At 31.8% G+C, this 21,046-nt stretch overlaps 10 protein-coding genes across 10 annotated transcripts; 5 read left to right on the forward strand and 5 right to left on the reverse strand.

The window, feature by feature from the left end:
- Positions 1–43: 43 nt before the first annotated feature.
- CLG1 (Clg1p) lies at positions 44–1,567 on the reverse strand (the record flags this gene model as incomplete). Its single annotated transcript, XM_003685368.1, has 1 exon — positions 44–1,567. The coding sequence occupies one exon, from the start codon at positions 1,565–1,567 to the stop codon at positions 44–46; it is 1,524 nt and encodes a 507-aa protein (XP_003685416.1).
- A 1,658-nt stretch (positions 1,568–3,225) lies between these two features.
- On the reverse strand, positions 3,226–5,769 carry KIP3 (tubulin-dependent ATPase KIP3; the record flags this gene model as incomplete). Its single annotated transcript, XM_003685369.1, has 1 exon — positions 3,226–5,769. The coding sequence occupies one exon, from the start codon at positions 5,767–5,769 to the stop codon at positions 3,226–3,228; it is 2,544 nt and encodes an 847-aa protein (XP_003685417.1).
- A 596-nt stretch (positions 5,770–6,365) lies between these two features.
- On the reverse strand, positions 6,366–6,626 carry BOL2 (Bol2p; the record flags this gene model as incomplete). Its single annotated transcript, XM_003685370.1, has 1 exon — positions 6,366–6,626. One exon carries the CDS (start codon positions 6,624–6,626, stop codon positions 6,366–6,368), a length of 261 nt encoding a protein of 86 aa, XP_003685418.1.
- A 426-nt stretch (positions 6,627–7,052) lies between these two features.
- Positions 7,053–7,937, forward strand: NIF3 (uncharacterized protein; the record flags this gene model as incomplete). Its single annotated transcript, XM_003685371.1, has 1 exon — positions 7,053–7,937. The coding sequence occupies one exon, from the start codon at positions 7,053–7,055 to the stop codon at positions 7,935–7,937; it is 885 nt and encodes a 294-aa protein (XP_003685419.1).
- Positions 7,938–8,643: 706 nt separating this feature from the next.
- On the forward strand, positions 8,644–9,318 carry TPHA0D03510 (uncharacterized protein; the record flags this gene model as incomplete). The annotated part of the gene is made up of 1 exon (XM_003685372.1): positions 8,644–9,318. One exon carries the CDS (start codon positions 8,644–8,646, stop codon positions 9,316–9,318), a length of 675 nt encoding a protein of 224 aa, XP_003685420.1.
- A 522-nt stretch (positions 9,319–9,840) lies between these two features.
- CIN2 (GTPase-activating protein CIN2) lies at positions 9,841–10,443 on the forward strand (the record flags this gene model as incomplete). Its single annotated transcript, XM_003685373.1, has 1 exon — positions 9,841–10,443. The coding sequence occupies one exon, from the start codon at positions 9,841–9,843 to the stop codon at positions 10,441–10,443; it is 603 nt and encodes a 200-aa protein (XP_003685421.1).
- A 444-nt stretch (positions 10,444–10,887) lies between these two features.
- IQG1 (Iqg1p) lies at positions 10,888–15,411 on the forward strand (the record flags this gene model as incomplete). The annotated part of the gene is made up of 1 exon (XM_003685374.1): positions 10,888–15,411. The coding sequence occupies one exon, from the start codon at positions 10,888–10,890 to the stop codon at positions 15,409–15,411; it is 4,524 nt and encodes a 1,507-aa protein (XP_003685422.1).
- Positions 15,412–15,486: 75 nt separating this feature from the next.
- On the reverse strand, positions 15,487–16,803 carry TPHA0D03540 (uncharacterized protein; the record flags this gene model as incomplete). Its single annotated transcript, XM_003685375.1, has 1 exon — positions 15,487–16,803. The coding sequence occupies one exon, from the start codon at positions 16,801–16,803 to the stop codon at positions 15,487–15,489; it is 1,317 nt and encodes a 438-aa protein (XP_003685423.1).
- Positions 16,804–17,126: 323 nt separating this feature from the next.
- Positions 17,127–18,986, reverse strand: SRP68 (signal recognition particle subunit SRP68; the record flags this gene model as incomplete). Its single annotated transcript, XM_003685376.1, has 1 exon — positions 17,127–18,986. One exon carries the CDS (start codon positions 18,984–18,986, stop codon positions 17,127–17,129), a length of 1,860 nt encoding a protein of 619 aa, XP_003685424.1.
- Positions 18,987–19,853: 867 nt separating this feature from the next.
- On the forward strand, positions 19,854–20,951 carry HUT1 (UDP-galactose transporter HUT1; the record flags this gene model as incomplete). The annotated part of the gene is made up of 1 exon (XM_003685377.1): positions 19,854–20,951. One exon carries the CDS (start codon positions 19,854–19,856, stop codon positions 20,949–20,951), a length of 1,098 nt encoding a protein of 365 aa, XP_003685425.1.
- Positions 20,952–21,046: the final 95 nt, after the last annotated feature.

Below are 21,046 nucleotides of genomic sequence, written 5' to 3' on the forward strand. Positions count from 1 at the left end.
AAGTTGTTTCAAAATGAAACAAGTTAAAAATTGCAGTGCATTTTTAACAACTGATTGGATTGATGAAATACTTAGTATCATAATCAAATTTTACATCAGAATTAGTGCTATTATTTTGATAGTTTAAATTCCAATTGTTGTAAAAATTTGGTTGATACGGTAAAATACCTGGAACCTGATTTTGGGATGGGACTAGATTGTTAGACTGCGACAAAAAATCGTTAAAGTGACTGTAATTATTATAATTTTCTACCGACTGGCAACTGAGATTGTTATGAGAATTATTAAATTGTCCTTGTCTAATTGGGCTGCTTGCTAATGGGCTACTTGATAAGTTGAAATTAGAGTTACCATTCATTTCACAACTCATCTGTGGTTGCGTTTGCATTGAAGGAGCCATGCATATAGACATTTGTGGCTGGAATTGGTTAGAGTATGTTGGATTTCCAGCATTATGGTGATATTCGTCATCACTAATGCAAAAGTATGGAGAAGAAAATAGATGTTCTGAGCTTTGAAAAGCTGGGATTCTAACCTCATTAGAAGGATGAGGAAGAGGAGTTGCTGACGTTGGAGTTGTAAAATGTGATTGGAGTTTTATTGGCTCACAAGCAAATGTGCTTTCCTGCACAAATGTCTTATAAGCTGTCACGTAATCGTTGTATAATATAAACTTATCATCGAACAATTTCCAATCAAACACCTTTAGCCAATCTCTTTCATATTCATTGATAATGGTCAATTGCATACCGGTAGCCTCTGACCAAGATTTATTTGTAAATGTCTTATCATCGTTAAACTTATTAGCTAAAATCAAACCAATCATAGTGTGTTGGTAAATAATATTAATGCTATTACCACCAATTGAAGCATGACGATTAGGTAACCTGGATAAGTATTTAGATAAAAAATGTAAACCTTGGAAAATAGTAACAGAAGGCAATCTGGTGGCATTCAAAACGGAGCCAACACCTTTGTTAAATAAAGTTAAAATAGAATCTTGGTTATTATCCTTGCTATTTTCCTTAAATTTATCTTTGGCATCAAACGCCAAAATGCTAAATTCCACAATATAGTCTGTCATAACTTCCAAATCATAATCTAAAACGGGGTTTACACCGCCATTTGTAGCTTGTTCGACAGGTCGTTGAATCTGATGTTCTTTTGGTATGACAGGATAATTTAGATTATTTGATAGTACGGGAGCCCCAGAGTTTTTTAAATGAGATATCTCTTGAACTGGTGTTAATAACATCATTTGAGGTTGTCTATATTGGACCATGTTATTAACAGCATTGTTCTTGATAAAGTTATTGCCATAATTAAAACCTGGAGGTGGTGGTAAATTCATCATTGGCTGATTAAAACTTTGCGAGTGTTGGTGGCCAAATTGACCGTTTGGATTTAACATATAGCCCATATGATGACTTAGTGTAGGTGGAATCATTGAAGACACCATAGTAGGACCATTATTAGCGTTCAACGACTGACTATGGCTATGACTGTTCATGCCTTCATTGAATTGGACAGGAATCTGCTGTTGGTTTGGATAAATAAAACCGGACATCTTAATTAAAGTGTAATAAAAGAAGTGATAGTATACAATTAAATGTAACCAAAAAATATATTTGTGACAAACTTCAAAAAAAGATATCTAATGCAATTAATTTTTGGGCACTAAAATTATTAGTTCTAGAACTCGATTAATGCAAATAGATGAAATTTTCTATCAGATTTGTCTTGTAAGGAAAGTAATAAGTTTTAACCTTAAATTTTCTTTATTCTTTTTTTTTTAAAGTATATTTTTAATTTAGCAAAATCAAATCAAAATATAGCCTTTATATTAATAATGAATGAATGTATCAAGACAGATTAAGTTAATAACTATCTTGGATTTAGTTTTCTTGGAAATATAAGTTTATATCTGCAATGGAGATGCACTTGATATAATAGAAAACAGAGAGAAAATAAAAGTAAATTTTTAAAACTTAATGAAACGTTATTAGTTTCCTAACTTGTGGAACCTTCGTTTTAAAAAATAAATAAATAATAAATATATTCAAAAAAATATTGATTAGTAGATTTGATAGTGGGGTTGAATGAAATCGAATGAATAAATTCTCAAATATCAAATGTCAACTTTCTAATTGAATAGTATATTACTTATTAAAAACTTGTGAGGTTGGGGGAGGTTTATAGGTATATAAAATTATTAAAAAAAGTCAAAAAGAAATAACTATCGATATAAATGCACCAAACTTTATTAGGTAAGGTGAAATATGTCCTTAGGTAAAGTAAATTCTATTTTTTTGCTTTAATTAATATTTTAATTTTCCTATAAGTATTTTTTTATACGTTGGATTGGTTTCCTTAAACAAGAACTATGAAAGAAAAAAACAAGAATTAACATACATATACAAAGACAATGTGGAAATTATATATATATAAAAAGTCCATATTGACCTCTTATATAGTTATCTATGATTAAAATCAATTATAATTAATTAAAACTGAAAAGAACATTAATAAGATTATATTTATGTTGTCTCAAGCTCATGGATAATTTTTATTATTTTTTTTTGTATTTTTTAACATTTTTTCATCCACATTATCAAAAAACTTGCGTAGGAAGACGACAACATATTGAAAAACAAACAATTTTTCAAGTTTTAGAAAAAGCGACGCAGTGATGCCTCAAAACACAAAGTAAATTTATAATTCATTCGAATAAGCTTGTCGTTGGCATGACAAGTACATGTGTAAAAATGTATCACAAAACGATTAATTATTTATTGTTTAATGCCAGTATATAATCAATTGACTTTATGTAAAGGAGAGTTTGAAAAGTATATGTGATTATGGTTTTTAACATAGTATCGACCGTTTTCGGGTAAATAGATATGACCAAACGGTGTTGCTATCATTGATCATGAATGACAATATTCAAGAGCGTCAGTAATTAATTAATGGGTGTTGTAAAATTAAATACTTGCAACATGATTCTGTAAATAGTGCTTATGTTTGTTATTAAATAAGTGGTTTGACAAATGATGTTAGTGTAACATAATGCATATAAGCCAAAGGGTGAGAGTTTGCGGTATAAACTAGGAATTATTGAGTTTTATTATTTTATCTATCGTTTTTTTTGCCCAGTAAGAATTGAGTGTTTGTTTGATGATTTTTACGGCTTAAATCAAATTACGGTTTGTCGATATCATTATTATTTCACTCATTCTCGCTATGAAATAAATTTGAACTTTTATTGTTTGGATAGATATCTTGCATGCTTACGTCAGGTTCACCAAAGGTACTATCTTGTGGATCTAATGACATTCTAGATTTCAAGTTAAATGGTTTGGTCATGACACTATTGTGTATATTTAGAACATTATTTTTGGAACTGTTGACATTTATATTACTTGCGCCCTCTTTAAACGATAAGATTGGATTTTTTATCTTGTTAATATTTTTAGGCGATGGAGAATTACTATTACTGTTTCCACCGTTTTCATTCTTACTAATTCTTTTTGCTGCAGTAATTTTCTTCTTTTCAGATAATGGTGATGAATATTTATTATATTTAAGTTTATTGGGAAACTTAGAAATGCTGGGAGGTGTCTCAGAGTTATTATGCGTTACAATTTTATTTGCAACCGTCGGACTATTTTTTAAATTTGTTATGTTCACTGGAGGAACGTTATTTGCTTCCGAAACTATTGACGTCTTGGTATAATCATTTGCTTTAGAGATTCTATTTTCAAAGTCAGAAAATCCAGTTATATTAGAATTTTCGTATGACATTAATTCTTTCCCAAATATATCAAACTCTTTGTCAATATCCAATAGATCTTTTAGACACTCATGGATATCTTGCTTTGATGACAGACATTTACTTAAGAATTTAAATTTGGAGATTAATTTCCTGTTTTCAAATAAACTTTCTGTAAACATCGACGCTTTGACTAGAATATCATTTCTAATCAATTCTGCTATATAATTTAACTTGATATCAAAATTATAAGCATCATTGGCAGGATCCCAAAATTCCATTTCAGATAATCTCTGTTTCTCGATTGTTTTTGCATTTTCAATTATAATTTCAAGTTCTGCTGGAGTATCAAATTGTTCCTCTAGTTCTTTAGTCTTTTTATTTAATTGTTCTTGAATTATGCGGCAATTCTCAACAATTGCCACATCGGTCCAATCTTCAACTGCTTCCAAAACTTCACTAATTTCTAGATTTACTAATTGAAGTAAGCGCCTTTTACATAAAATTAAAGACTTGATAATTCTTGTATTTTGAAATTTTGGTGTTTGTAATAATGAATTTTTAATTTTTTGAATACAATCTTCAATCGCTAACTCAACTTTCTCCCTACCTAATTTATACTTTTTAAGATGCAAATCTATCATATTATTTTCTCTGTGTCTTAATTCTTGAATTTCTTTTTTCTGTTCTGTGATCATTTTTAGGTAAGAGCCCACATGTCTATTCAAAGATTGTTGATTTCGTATAATTTTCGTCTTTATATCTTTAGCTCTGTTTGCGTAGGTAAGTGTATTCAGGGTCTCATCATAATGTGTGCTGCTTGGTGATATACAAACAATCATTACTGTTTTGCAATTGCCACCTAAGGAAAATTTTAATAATCTGGTCAATTTTGAATCTCTGTATGGAACGTGACACGTCCTGCGTGTTCCATCACTTATACATAGTGCATTAATACAATTTCCTAACGCCAGTAATGATTTATTAATATTAGCGCCTTCTATTAACCTCTCTCCCCTGTTTTTAGTAGAAGCAGCGCGCTCACTACCAGCTAAATCTATAATCGAAAGAGTGGCGAAAGTTGAATTAGAAATTAAATCCGGTGTTCGATCTGTTTGTGCTATATGAATCTGTAAAACAGCATGTGATCTCGAAGATGTTTCATTGGCATCTGTTGGTGATGTTGTCCTATTCATATTACCTCTTATCACAAAATCCATAACTTCTTGAACAGTTTGAGGCTTGTGATGAGATAAATTCGATACTGTTATTTTTTGATCACTATCTTCTCTAATGACTAATTTTTTTGATGACACATTAGGATTCAAAAGATCCCTTATTGTTTCATTATAGATCTCAAGATATGATAGAGTAAGTTCGATATTCTTCGTATCTTTCAAACTTTCAATTCTTTTAAATAATTCATCCATTGTTAAAAATATGATACCTGGCTGTTCTGGGGTTCCACTAATTGTAAACGTCTTACCACATCCCGTGGCTCCATAAGCAAACACTGTGCCGTTAAATCCATCCAAAACAGAATCTAGTAAACTGCTGGTAGTTGAATTATATACATTAGTTTGGTTTGCAGTTTCATCAAATAATTTATCGAAAACAAACTTCAACTCACCGCCCCCACGTCTTAAATTTCTGCGACCCGTTTGTCTTTTTGAGTACATTGCATTCAATACATTATCACTAAGTTTGTTTAACGGATTAGTATCTGCAGGATCAAATATAAGCATTTTATCATCTACACAATCGACAATTTTTCTGATTGCATTTCTTTTCAACAAGTACTTTTTAGTTACAGATTCATTCTTGTCTGTCATGGTATTATTGTTATCAACATTAGGCAATGTTAGTAACGAATCATTCATAGAAGGATAATTGTTATGATCATTTTCATCTTTTATTAAACGTGCAGCCTCCTCTGAACTAAACGGCCTAACCCTAACGGCCACCATAATGGATGATTGACGTGTCTCGGAAACGTTCATCTCTTCTTTTGGGATATATAATAAACTTAATCTGTATAATACTTTTGCTATTTCCCGTATCTGGTTTTCAGTTCACTCAATTGGCGGTTAAAACACAAGATCTGAAACTATTCTGGACACAGGTCTTTTTAATATCTTTTTTGCCTTAACTAACTCTGAACAGACAGGATATGCTTTAAAAAATATCTGAAGCTATCGACAATCGAATGTACAAACTTGACTCAGAGCTATAAGTGTCAAGCTCCTTACTAATATCGATATAATCTTAATAATAGGCCATCTTCATTTTTGTTTACTGTGTTTATTTATTTACTCATAGAGGAAAATTAGTGTTAAAGCGCTAATTGAAAATAGTATCTATGAATTTTGAAGGTGTTTGTGCGCCAGTTCCTCTGTGTTTTCTGTCTGTATTTCATTTCATCGATGGTATAATGAACGTATTGAATCAATAATATATATATACATGTGTGTTTGTGTGTGTAGATGACATTAGTTATTTGGTATCTTATTCCATTATATTCTATTATATTTAGATTAGATAAGTCTACAAAAAGTCCCAAGTTTGTTGCAATTTTCTGTTTATCTTGTGTGTTGGCTCATAAAACTATTTTTGACCATTCAGCCTCTGTATAGCATTTACAACCGAATGCATGAATTTGAGCAATCTCATCGCATAAAATCTTGTTCACCATACGGCTTCTTGCCAGATTGTTCTTTCCTTGGAATGTATTGCTAATGACCACGACTTCAAAAGATTGGCCACAACCTGCCGAAGTGTCGATGGCAATGACATTGTATACCTCAGGGATCCCGTTGTTCAGCTTTTCTTTCAACAGTTCAACTGTAACGACAGACATGTTCTTGATATGATATGCGTTTTGTGCGTGTGCGTGCGTATGTTTGTCCTGCTTACTCTTATGGTTTAGGCAAGCTAAAATATTATATGCCTATATCATAGACGTCGTTATCATTTTGATTTATAATGAGATTGTCAAACCTTTTCTCAAATTCTTAAAGGCCACAGAGTGAGATGTGTGTGAATTTGAAATTGCAAGGTGTAACGGCAGTATGAAAAAATGAAAAATGGCAAGAAACAAGCGTAAAGATGCCGAAAAAAAACCGACTGGCAAACCACTGTTCTCGAAAATTTTAATGTGTAAGCAACTTTGAATTCAAACAATATATAAGAAAAGAGCTCTCAAGGCACTTCAGATTAATGGAGTTGGCAAATGGGAGCTTACATTGGGGGTGAGTTGGAGAGACACACTTAGACAGGCGCTAGAATGAGTAGAGCGCTAACTAGAGTTCAATTGAAAGAAGTGGTTGGTATAATCACCAAATTATTCCCACCACAATATGCGGACAACGCATGGGATAACACCGGATTACATATTGATTGCTCTAATGACGAAAGTAAGAATGAGCAGTGCAAAGTGTTATTAACCGTTGATTTGACTAGTTCGGTCGCTGAAGAAGCCATTAGGAATAATTGTAACTTGATACTGTCATATCATCCATTTATTTTCCCTAGTTGGAAAAATATCACGCCATATAGCAATACACAACATGGAAATGCTATAAAACTGATTCAAAAAGGCATTTCAGTCTATTGTCCACACACCGCGGTTGACGCAGTCAATGGCGGTGTTAATGATTGGTTAGTTAATAGTATTGTTGATGATAGAGAAGAATTGATTGGTAGTAATGTTGCCATTGAAAGAGTGTCCAATGTTGAAGACAATGAAACAATTGGATATGGTAGATTGGTGAAATTAGAAAAGTCTTTGCCATTAAATGAAGTAATTGTTAGTCTTAAAAAAAACCTGGGCATTGAGCATCTTCAAATTGCATCCTTAACCAGTGACTACAAATCAATTAAAATATCTAACGTTGCATTATGTGCAGGTAGCGGATCGGGCGTATTTAGAAGCCTCAAAAATGTACAAGAAATTGATTTATTTCTCACCGGTGAATTATCGCACCATGAGATATTGAAATTCAAGGAAATGGGCAAAGTTGTAATTGTATGTAATCATACTAATACTGAACGTGGATATGTTAGGAAAGGCATGTTAAAAGCATTAAAAACTGCCACTGAATCGATCGGTAATAAGAACATTCAGTACATCGTAAGCGAAACAGACGAAGATCCATTAAAGACTATTTAGTTTATAAACTTCCTATGTAAACGTTTTATCAACGTGTATAGGTATATCTATGTATTGTATTGATGTTACCCTTCATATTCCTCTCCGCGCCCTTTAATTTTTATTTGTGTCAGTAATACATGAAGAATGTGTGGAATGTAAAGAAGAGCAAGAATGTCGGGAATGTCATGACTACCCTTTCCGCCAAAACAAGATATCGCAGGCCACATGATCGGATGTTACGGCAACTTAAGACTCGGGAGGGTAAACCGCTGCTACAGTGGGGGGTGTGGGTGTGTGTCCCGCGCAACAAGAACAGCATAGGCGGGTAACTGCAAGAGAAATGGGACTGTGGCAGAAAGAGGCGGAGAACGGAGTGGGGGCGCGAGGGGTTGAGGGGAGATACCACGTACAACACACAGATTACCTAATTAAGGTCTTTTTTCTTTCTTTTTCTGCTGTTTGAGTGTTATCGTATCTCGTTCCCCCCTCCCTTTCTTTCTCTCTCTCTAGTTGAAGAGAGGACTCTTTTTCGTTTGATAAAACGAACACAAAAAGAGAGATATTGTAAATCCTTTTTTTTCCTTTAATTTTCTTTCTATATAAGTAGGGAAATACTTAATATTTTACAGACGTATCCTATTATACGTATAGAGTATTAAGAAAAGCAACGTATGTGCATACACAAACACAAATATACACACACAACAATAAACTCTTATATATAATGCAAAGGAATGATTGTCATAGCACGAAAATTCAAACAGTGCATACTGTATCGGGTCATGGCTCAGTGTCGCATTTTAGTCATCCCATCCACGTGAAAGGAGCCGGAAATGATATGTATTATAACAACAGTAATAATGACGGAAAGAGTCTGCTGGATGGATCTTTTTCTATGAATTATTTCGCCAAGCAGAGCGATAAATCTGACCTTTTCATGAAATCTTATCCATACGGTAATAATAATATGACATTACCAATCACTCCACCTATTTCTGCATCGTCATCTTTGACAGAAACAAAGCAGCTATTCAATAATTATATCACATCAAGTCCAAATACAACTATCCAGACTCCAATCAGTGCTAATAAGAATAAGCAAGCAAAGAAAAATAAGAACATGAACAAATCAAAGAACAGGAACAGGTCAAAAAATCAATCACATGCTCCAGCTCAAAATTCCTACCAAGGTAAAAACATGCATCCGCATCCACATCCTAAACAACTTCCGAATTCAAATTTATATTCATACACAAATTCTCATTTCAATACAAAGTCAAATTCCAAATTTGCAATGAAACCTGCATCAGTTATACCTCCAAATTCAAATTTTGCAGGTGCCTCATTCGCAACAAGTTTACCAGATTCTAATGATTTACCGAAACCAAGTTTTGTATAATGAAAGAATCTCTTTTTTTGCCTTGTTTAATTACAGAATTATGAGTTTCATCATATGTTTCTAAATTTTTTTTTTTTTTTCAAGCTCTAAAAAAATATTCAATATTTTAAATTGACATCTTTTATTTTTCCCCTTTCCTACAATAATATTATATATTTATATATTTTTAAGCCATTTTATAGTAACTTAATATTATAATATATTTTCTCTAACTTAGGTTCACGTCTGAAGGAAAGTAAAGATGGAGCAGTTTAGATTTGATTTGAAAAAACTAAATTAGAAATATCAGATATTGACAACTCGACAACAGATTTAAAGCTTCTAACAAAATTTTAATAAAGAAATTACAAATTTAAATAATTTGTTATCAACTTCAACTAATAAATTATCAAACTATGAAATTGAATCATATAAGAAAGAAATAACTTCCTTGAAAATAAAATAGATACTAAATTAATAGAAAATGATGAAAGTTTGGAATTAGACTTCGATATCGAAGACTTTAAATTTGAAAATGACTCAATGACGGTTCCAACTGAATTGGATACTCAATCACAACAATCTCCATTGAAATCAATGCAATCAAATAAAGATATACTCATACATCCGCAAAATAATACATATAATTATTTACAGAATTGCACTCTTTCTCTAAATTGGGATAGTAAAATATTAAATCAAAGTTCATTACTTTTTGAAAATATTAAAAAATCAGTAATTGTGCTGAACAGATTATATTTCGAAAATGGGAACATATTCATAAACGACTGTGAGGATACAGTAATTATCGTGAACATGGAGAAAATAGATAACTCGATACAGTTACGGTTTCATAATTTAGTGTATTGTAAAATATATATTCAACGCAAACATGCCGCATTAGAACCAACGGTTCTTCAAAAAGTAATTATCGAAAATTTTAGAGGTTGCACATTTCATACAGACTCGAAAGATTATATAATGATAGAGAATTTTAGTAATTTAGGAATGATCAAATCTGGAATTGAATCGACTAATAGTCAAGGGTACACTTTAAATAGTGATGGAAGTTCCGCTTACAATTTCCAAAATTTTAGTTACTTCGATAATGATGTTTTGAAATTGAAAGAAAATTATGTTCTCTAGGTATCATCACATATATAGTCATTGTATTTCTACATATAATTCCAAATATTCGAACCAGCATTGTATAAAAAGTTTAGAACGTTGTTTGCATTACATTCTAACATTCGATGAGCTTCTGAAATGTTATAATCACGTCGCTACCATGTTTTGTTTATTCTTTGAATTATTTACATAATTTCCCGAATAGGAAATGGAGTAAATTCAAAGATATTGAAATTGTATACATAGAACCACTTCCTTGGATGCAAATATTATAGAATATTTCATAATTATATTCACGTTTTATAACTTCTCTACAGTCGAAATTTTTATTGCCAGCTACATCTATCGACATATTTAAAGATAGCATTATTAATTATTAGCCTTTTCTAATTCTAAGTTTCCAGACTCAAAAATTTAAACATTGAACATTAAAAATTTAACTGGTGAGAAAGATTGTCGAATATGCCATTCAGTTCACCTACTAGAGGCTCAAGAAATTCATTCATTGATAGATATGTCAATAATGTCGATGTTCAAGATGATATTATTCTAAAACCGCTGTCGCCAGCAAAAATTAACGCATCGAATAGTACAAAGAGACCTTCAATAAATAGTAACTTTAAAGATGCCGTATCAAAATTTAGTAACAAATCACAAATGGATATTGAAAATTCCAAAGAAAATTTACCACCATTTAAAAAGTCAGGGCATGTGTTAAAAATTAAAGAACCTAGAGTCACACCTACAACTGTTGCTGCCAAGATAGATAACAGTTCCTTGAACGCCGAACAATTGAAATACTATGATTTTCTATGTAGAGTGGAAGAAATTAAGCAATGGATAGAATCAGTAATTGGAGAAACTTTGCCTCCAGCTATCGAATTAGCTACTGGAGATAGTCTCAGAGACGGTGTTTTTTTTGGCCACTCTAGCACAAAAATTAATCCTAACCTTATAAAAAGTATATTCCCATCTTCAGACAAGTTGCAATTCAAACATACTCAGAATATTAATGGTTTTTTTTCATTAGTTGACCACGTCGGCGTCCCAGATTCCTTCAGATTTGAATTGCAGGATTTATACAATAAGAAAGATCTTCCTCAGGTCTTTGAGACATTAAATATTATGATTAGCATTATAAACAAAAAGTGGCCAACAGATACACCAATGTTACAGAATTTAACGAACCAAGTCTCTTTTTCAAAAGATGATATTAACAAATGTAAAAGAACTTGGCCAAAAATACGTAACTTCAAATCTTTAGCTACTAGCCCAACGGCATCTCCCAAAAGAAAAGCAGACAACCTAGATAAACAGGCTCTAATCCAAAATTTTGATATTTATTCTTCTCCAAAGAGATATCTTAATGATGTTGCTGTCACTCCTATAAAAGAAATTCCAAAAGAAATTTCATATCAAACACCAGTAGAAGAAACGCACATGGCAAATCAAATATCACCAGTACGAAATGAAGATACGGAATTTACATATTCGAATTACAGAGGTTTGTATGATTCACGAGTTGATAATAATACTATTGCCTCTCCGCATCTGAAATATAATGAACTAAAAATGTCCAGTTTATCATATCACTCACCCAGTATATCAAGATATCATAACGTGAGTTCAGAATTTTTTCTAAGAAGAAGTCAACAAAGGGAACAAAACCTGGAATATTATCAAACTTATGCTTATAGTCCTTCTCGTTATTCCCCTCGTAAGAGAACTGTTATGTCAGAGAATGACTTCTTGGATAAATTAATAGAAATACAGAGCGCTTGTAGGGGAGTGAATACAAGATTCAGTTTAGCATTAAGAATCAGATTGGCTAACTTCTATGAAGATGATATATTAAACTTTCAATCCAAAATTAGAGGATATTCATCTAGAAATGAGTTTGCAACTACTAAGGATGTTAGGGTAGCTCAAACTAGTACAGGTGAGATCATTCAATTGCAAGCGTATGTTAAGGGTGAACGTATTAGAAATAAATTGGATAAACTAAGAATTAAATGTTATAGGCATGAATCTTCTATTATGTTAGTGCAAAATTACAGTAAAGGTTTATCTCATAGAGAAATGGCAAAAGCTCGATTACAAATTTTAAGTATCACTAAGGCTCCATTAACAATCCTTCAAGCTAATATAAAGGGGAATAAAATAAGAAAGGATATTGCCCCTACTATATTCATGGAAAATGCTTACGAAGAAAATTTGATTCAAATTCAATCAGTCCTCAAGGCATTACTAATGCGTAAAGAATTAGATAACTACACCAGCACATTACATCAAAGCTATGAGAATTTAGAGTTAAACTTTCAATCTCTCTGTAAGGGCTCTTTAATACGAAGAAAGTTATTGAACGTCAAGAACAAAGCTAAATTGAATGTTACTCTGAATAACTCTATAGTTGGTTTAATTAAAGCAAATTTTATCAGATTAGGAATTAAGAATAGTATTAAAACAGCAAACGTTTACTCTCCTTCTACAAACGTATTACAAGGATATATTAGAGGTATCTTAGTCAGATATGCCCTAGACTTAGTTGATGACGTCGTCGAATCGAAAAATATAGATCAATTTCAAAGTTATATTAGAGGTTCTATTGTAAGAAGCGAATTAAATAATAGAAACTCGTACTTTGGGAAGCATTCCATTTCAATAATTAAAATACAAAGCTGGATACGTATGTTTAATCAAAGGTCGGCTTTTAGAGATCTGATGAATTCACCAAATCCGTCTTTATGGAGTGTCAAAAAATTTGTACATTTATTAAATGATATGCCAAATGTTGAAGATCTTCAAAATAAACTTGAAAGTAACCAAGCAGCTTTAGATTCAGCAAATATGAAAAAAGAAAAGTTGGAAAAGGATATGAAACAACAAATGGAGATGGCAGAAGTCCTCAGCAGGTTTGATATTGATCACTCGCTAGTGAATAAACTATCTAATGTTCAAACTCCCACTTTAAAATATGGTTCCTTCGAAAAATTATTTTATTTACTTCAGGTTGAACCTAATTATTGGAAAGACATGTATATTTGGGAGCCTGAATTTGCTAAAATGAATATTTACGTTTCATATAGCACTGTTAATCAACGAATGGGACAAAGGGAAAAGGTATATTTCATGAAATTGATCGTAGCTATTGCTCAACAAAACTTATCAGAATGCTCTTCGTTAGTTGAATTTTTAAATTCTGACAACTTATTTTGGCAAGAATTGTTATCAAATTTCTTGAGAAGGGAATACCCAGAATTGATTAGATTATTCATTCCAGTACTTGACTTCCTCAAAAATGAAGAAGTAGAGTTTACGAGCGATCCCATTGAAATTTATAGAAATATTCATTTAACTGAGTCTCCAACTGAAGCATTTGCTATCGAAGACTCAGAGACTTCTAATAAATTTATCTCGAACTTGAGCAGTATATGGCATGCAGTTGAACTAATAGCAGAAATATTTTCCTCTAAGAGTGAAGACATTCCTCATGAAATCAAATATATGTGCACGAAACTATATTCAATTGCCTCAAGTACTAACGAAGATAGTAGAGAAGTTCTAAAAATGATTTCTAAAGTTTTAATAAATGCTTTCTGTTCAGAATACCTAAGAAATAACAATTATTATGGTTTTAACACTAGATTCCAGGAGTCACTTGATGTCAAAATTGAAGTTCTGTTGAAATCACTATCAACTGTATTTTATTTAGAAACATTTAGTGGATTTTATGAACCACTTAATCAATATTCTGCTGAAATTAAGCCGTTCCTGCAAGATTTACTACGAAGTCTAATGCTTGATAAATCGTATACGCTTGAATATGATCACCTAATTTATGAAGATATGTTATCTTCAAGACCAAAGTTAGAGATTCTAACAGACAAAGTTTTTAGTATAAGTAAAATGTTCCAAGATTATTCCAAGTTTTTCCCAAGTGATGATATTATTTTAGATGCGTTAAACCAATGTAGAGATGAAATCAAAGAATTAAGATCTGGAAGATTATTATTAGAATTGAATACATCGTCTTACAGATTTTTGGCAAACGATGATAAAATGAAAGGAATTTATGAACAGGTTAAAAGAGCATTGATTTATATGATGCAAGTTGAAGAAGTGGATACGAACCTTTATGATTTAGCGGTAAGTACGGTTTTACCTCGTGATGAACCAGTCTTTCATGATTTTATCGTTTCTCATCCAACAGTTTATTCTGATGATATAGTTCAAGATTTAGAATCTCCTAAATATTTCAGTTTGAAAAACTTGGCGTTAACTCTAATAAATGAGTTAGAAAATCATGGTATTTTAAATTCTTCAGAGAATTATTTACAAGATGTGTTAAATGACATTGCTGCAGTCATTAAAGATCCTAACTATACTGTTGAATATATTCAAGGTGAACTTGAAGTAACAAAGATTACGTTGAACCAATTAAATGAGTTTAATGTTCAAATTAACAAAGATGTTCAATTTATTAAAACGTTAATTCAACAAATCCTTGATAAATTCTGTGCTTCTAAAAACTTTACTTCCTCAAGTAAAGGAACATTTGATTCTATTAAAGATGTTTACAAGAAAACACAAGTAAGAGATCAAAGTAGTCAACGAGGATTGAAATTTAAATGGAGTACAAGGCAGTTATATGAAGCTGGTGTGCTAAAAAGCATTGAAGGCGAGAAGTTGGGCGAATTAACAATAAAGGTGTTTGGATCTAGTGGTCCAAAATTCCCAGATATTAATTTTAAAATTTCAACTGTTAATGGTAAGCATTTCACAATTAAGATGAGTGACAAGCACAAAGGATCTACAAAACTTTACCATAATATGGTAGATTCTTTTGCTTTTTTTGATCTTTTAAATTGCCAAGTAGGTGTAAAAGTTTCACAATGGCATTTATTTGATTCTAAAGTAACTTTTAACACTAGTGAGCTTCTTAAATTAATATCAACCAATTTTTATAATAGAGAGAAAGATATATAATATCATAATTTATTATATGTAAATATAAATGAACAATATTAAATGATAATTACAAATGCATATATGATCATAACATTAGTCATCCAATTGCATGGTATTTCTTTGTAATTCTTTAAGTTCCTGAACTCTTAATCTAGTTACATAGCCCTTGAAAACTTGATTAGCTAATGATACTATCCCCATACCAGCAAAATTAAATATCATACTAAGGGAATTAGGTGAAGCATCTGGTTGATAGGTAACATAAGAATTATTTTGTAACCAAATGAAGCCACAAAATATTTTTTCACCAACAATTCTTCCTAATAATGGCCATAATGTTGCTTCGATAAATACATCAAATATTCTTGTTGAAATTAGTATGTTGCCATATTTGCCTCTATAGCTGTCTAAAATTGTATCGCCTTCAGAATCCTCATTGTCATGTAAGTAATAGGGTTTCGCATCTTTCACCATTTTATAATAATACTTATTTTGCAGCGGTTTTATAATGTAACTATGGAGCGATATAAAACCATATGAAATGTTTATACATGTTCTAGCTATATTAAGGCTTTGATCATTAGAAACTTTTAATTTCAATGCGACTACTGGTGCTAACCATCGTAATCGATTAAAAAGATCGTAATCACCAGCTAGGCCTAATAAATATAGTGGGAATCCAAATATTACAATTTTGGAAGAACTAGGTACGCTAAGAATTCCATTTACAGTACCTCCATAAACATCTAAAGCTTTTGTTGTACTAATATCACATAACGCAGTTAATATTTCTTCTGGAAAGACTTGCCGTAATTGCCATAATCCAAGTTGAAACCATAGTTTCCCTAGATTTACTATTGGAAGTGATATAGCAACGAGTGAAATTCCCCATCTAATTAGTTTTTTTCCCCAGTAGGATAGTTTCAGTATAATTGAATCTGATGTTATATCTAAGTCACTTTTCTTAATATACTTTTTGCATTGAGGACAATAGACGCTTGTAATAGGTGGTGGCAAAGGGTACTCTGTTATCATTTTTGAGAAACAATTCACACCTAATGTTTCAAAACTAAAGATCATTGGTATGCATATGAATGTAAAGCAAGGAATTCCAATAATAGGTATCCCGACTATATTTTCGACAAAAGAAATATTCCTATAAAAATCCCTATGTCCATCGAATAAGTAACAAAGTCGTTTATAGAGAGTCTCTTCCGAAATCAAACCATTGCTTCTATTCCTTAACTGTTGAGAAATATGTTCCTTATTCAAACTATAAAGCCATTTGAAGTAGCATTTCTTGTGAATTTGTAACTGACATCCGCACTGATGAATAATCCAAGTAGAATCAAAGTCTGAATCATCAAGACATACCCAACAATGACATCTTTTAAACGGTAAACCGATCATTGTATTCTTAAATGCATATTATGTATAGTTCAATATAATTTATTGAATTTATTATAGAAGTCATAAAATGAGTTTTAATATATTATTTTTAAATCATTACTATATTATTCTGATGAATAGGTATCCTTATTTTATGTACTATGCTTTTTAAAAAAATGATGGTAATAATTATTGAAGATCTCTGATGATTTAATTAAAAGACATAGAATCAGTTAAAAAGACTATGCGTATAACGATTGTGATAAATGAGTTGGTTAATATACAATTATTTATTTAAGATGTATATACTACTTGTTTGGTTTTGTGTTGTTTTTTTCTTACCTTTAACGTCTGAAAAGACCTAAGAAGCCACTCTTCTTTGTGGAGACTTCTTCTGCCTTTGCTGTTTCTGGTTCTTCTGGGGATGTGGAAGCTGAAGTTGAAGTTTCCTCGGTGTTGTTGTTTGAATCTTGTTCGTATTCTATGTAATTAAATGCTAAATCAAATAGAGTAGGTTTGCTAGGAACTGGTCTAATTACTGGTCTTAGAGGGAATAGATTATTCAATTTGATGTATTTTGGATGGATATATTTAACACCATCATCTATTCTTTCAATAAGAGATAAATTGTATTTATCATTGGTAACAGCCCATCTATTTTGATTCTTATTCATGTGCTTATCGTATTCAGCTAATGCGATGATGTTGTTCCAAGAGGATTTGATCGAATTTCTTAAATTTGAAACTTTATTAGAATTTATTAATTCAGATGGTAATAACAACTTTTCTAAATCTGTATCGTTTAATTCTGTTAGATTATTTTCTAATTCTTTTAAAGCGTTGATGTTCAAAGATAATGCTTGTAAATAGTCATGTTTTGATTGATACAAGTCACCTAAACATCTTGAAGTCAATGAGACGTTATAATAAGTTTTCAAAAGTTCTAATTGATTCATTAAATTTTCCGAAGAGAAAACACCTGGTAATTCCATTAAATCTTTGATAAATTTAGTTAGATTTTTAACTATTCTTTCAATTTCTTTGTATTTATTTAGTTTTTTGGAAGTAGCCACTGACTTGTTTGAAGTAATTATGTTCCACTGTTTCAATAAGGATTCAAATACCATATTATCACGAGAAACTGAAGTCATTAGCACGTTGTATTTGATATAAGCCAACAGAATTTGTTCATTTTCTAAAACGTCAGTGTCCATATTATCTTCATCATGCTGTTTGAATGCAATATTTGTCTCTTGTTTATTCAATATATCGTTCCATTTCAGCAATTTACTATCGTAATCATCAATTGATTTAATTTTTGAATTGTTGGCATCATTAATTAGTTGGAAAATTTCTTCATCATTAACTTTTGTTACGAAATCAATCCAGTGGATTTCGTTTTCTCCTGAATTATTTTTTGACGGAGCCTCCTCTTTTAACAAGACTGGTTTATATCCATGACTAAACAGAATTGAAGTGAAACCGTTCTCTGTGTTTGATTCGAATTTTTGGATTTTTGAAATTGTATTTATCATAAAATTATTCAAATCGACTGTAGAGAAAATATTACCTGCATATTGCTTTAAGTAATAATTATATTTCGATTTGATCTCTTCAACAACAGACAAATCTAATATTTTTTTATTTTTCAATAGATTCAAACCTTCGAATACACATGACAATTCATTCGCGATTAATTCACTTTTCTTCTTCTTAGTTTTCTTACCTAGCAATAAAAATTCAACGTTCACTAATTTTGAATAAATCAAATATTGTAAACGAGTTATCCAATTTTGTTCGTTGATGGTAATTTCATTGATTAAAATGTGGCTTAATTTCAACACTTTTCTCAATCTTGTTCTAATAATCTTTAATTCATTTTTGAAAAATTTGCCTCTATTTCTTGCTCTCAATTTCAATAATTCGATGTACGAAAGATCTCTTTCAATCGATAATAAGAAATAAGTGCCTACTAGTTTGTTTTTATTATCGTAATAACTAGAACTGAAAGTGGTGCCATTGTTTATTTTAGTTAGACCCTTTTGATAATGTTTTGTGTCTTTGTTCACGACATGCAGAATATGTCTTAACTTGATCAGTTTTCTGTTCAATTTCAAGTGGTATTTGATGAAATCTGTGTCAGTTTCCAAAATCTGAGCGAAACGGACACCAAACGTGGCATTGATCGGAGAATAAGCGCCCATCTTGCAAGCAGTTCAAAGTTGTCTAAACAATTACGAAAAACTCCGGATAGTGATAAGCCTTCTACGGTTCAAAACAGTTTTGCAACGGGTACGGATCAAACACTCACTTTATATATAGGCCCAAATTAAATTGACAGATAGTCACTGCTGCTGACCACAATTGATATCTCTAGTGGATCAATTGCAACTCCTTAAATCATTGTTCATCCTTTAACAATTCACGATTTTGTGGTCAAAATTTTCTTTTGGAATTTTTTTGTGTTTTTTGGGAATCGTCGCCGGGGTTTATTCCGTGCAAGATGATAAGAGACGAGCCAGGGTCCAAGATGCAGACCTGCGCCAACACAGGACGACATAGTATGCTGCTTTCACACTCCACAGGACCGGGACACCGGCATGGCCGGTGTGTGATGAGTGTTCATCTTTCAAAACCAACACATAGTCACCGCAACAAACGCTTCTCGAGAAACAGTGCTGACACGTCGATAACATCGTCTTGCATTTGAGCTCATCGTCCAGCTCATCGCCATCTCGATTCGTCATTTCCGGCATTGTGCGCAGATTTCTGCGCGTTTTTCGAAAATGTTTCACTGCAAAAGTAAGAAAAGTGAACAAAACTAACGTTAGAATACGGTTTTATCAACAGACATTGCTTGTATATATCGATAAAACTAGTGTTATTAAGTAACGATATTGTTGTGAATGTCCTTGCGGGTGCTTTGAGAACTTCCCATGAAGGTGACAATATACGACTTCACACGCAGACACGCATATATACATATACATATATAAATTGGTTTCCGTATGGCGGTGCACAAATTATCAAAAAAGGTTCTTTCCAAGGCTGTTCCTGAATCAAGGTCTATGATGGCTAAGCAATCGGAAGCTGATATAGTGGAGCAAAATGATACTGCAAATGGTGATTTCAGTGTGGGGAAATTGTTGTTTTGTGCAGTGGGTATTTATTGCAGTTTTTTGACCTGGGCATTGGTTCAGGAACCATTGAACACAATACATTGGCCTCAATCTAATGAACAATTCAAATCTCCAAATATCATCGCTATCTCCCAAGCTTTCGTGGCAATGGTTATTGGGTTTGTGTATTTATCGTATAAATCCAATGTCACGTTAGTTCAGTTATACCATTTGATTTGGAATAATAAAAAATATTTCGTAATTATTTCAGTAACACAGGCATTGTCGGCTCCTATCGCTTCATACAGTTTACAACATGTTGATTATCTAACATTTATGTTGGCTAAATCATGCAAGATCATCCCAATTTTAATGGTACATATGTTACTTTACAGGACCACAATTGCAAATGAAAAGAAAATCGTTGCAGTCTTAGTTACTTTAGGTGTAATGGTTTTCACATTAGGCTCTAAAAAAACTGGCCCAACAATGAAGGTGCCTGATGAACTAGAGGAAAATATGATTTTAACCCATTTCTACGGTTACTCCATGTTGCTACTAAGTTTATTTCTAGACGGTTTGACAAATGCCACACAAGATAAGATGCTAAAATTGAATAAAAACTCCAAAAAACATGAGCTGATCTCTGGTGCTCATTTAATGTTTGCATTGAATCTATTTATAGTTATCTGGAATACCCTGTATTTGATTTTGGTTGATAGAAATCAATTCAAAAATGCGCTAACCTTAATTGAACACGATCCTATCATTATAAAATATCTAACAACTTATTCATGTTGTGGGGCTATAGGACAAATCTTCATCTTTTACACATTAGAATATTTTGGCTCAATTATTCTAGTTATGATTACAGTGACAAGAAAAATGATGTCGATGTTATTAAGCATTGCGGTTTACAAAAAGTCGGTCAATTTAATACAATGGGCTGGTATTTCTATTGTCTTTGGTGGTATTATATGGGAAGCATTGCATAAGACTAAGAAGGTTATAGGAAATAAGACAGATAATGATGATAAGAAGATACTGTAATTTACAAGTAACCATATATATTCGAGTATATATTTGAGTATATATAGATTGATAGACCGATAGATTTTATAGTATTTCATTTATATACAAAGTCA

The sequence above is a fragment of the Tetrapisispora phaffii genome, chromosome 4, assembly GCF_000236905.1.
Source record: "Tetrapisispora phaffii CBS 4417 chromosome 4, complete genome".
Taxonomy (NCBI): Eukaryota; Fungi; Ascomycota; class Saccharomycetes; order Saccharomycetales; family Saccharomycetaceae; genus Tetrapisispora; species Tetrapisispora phaffii.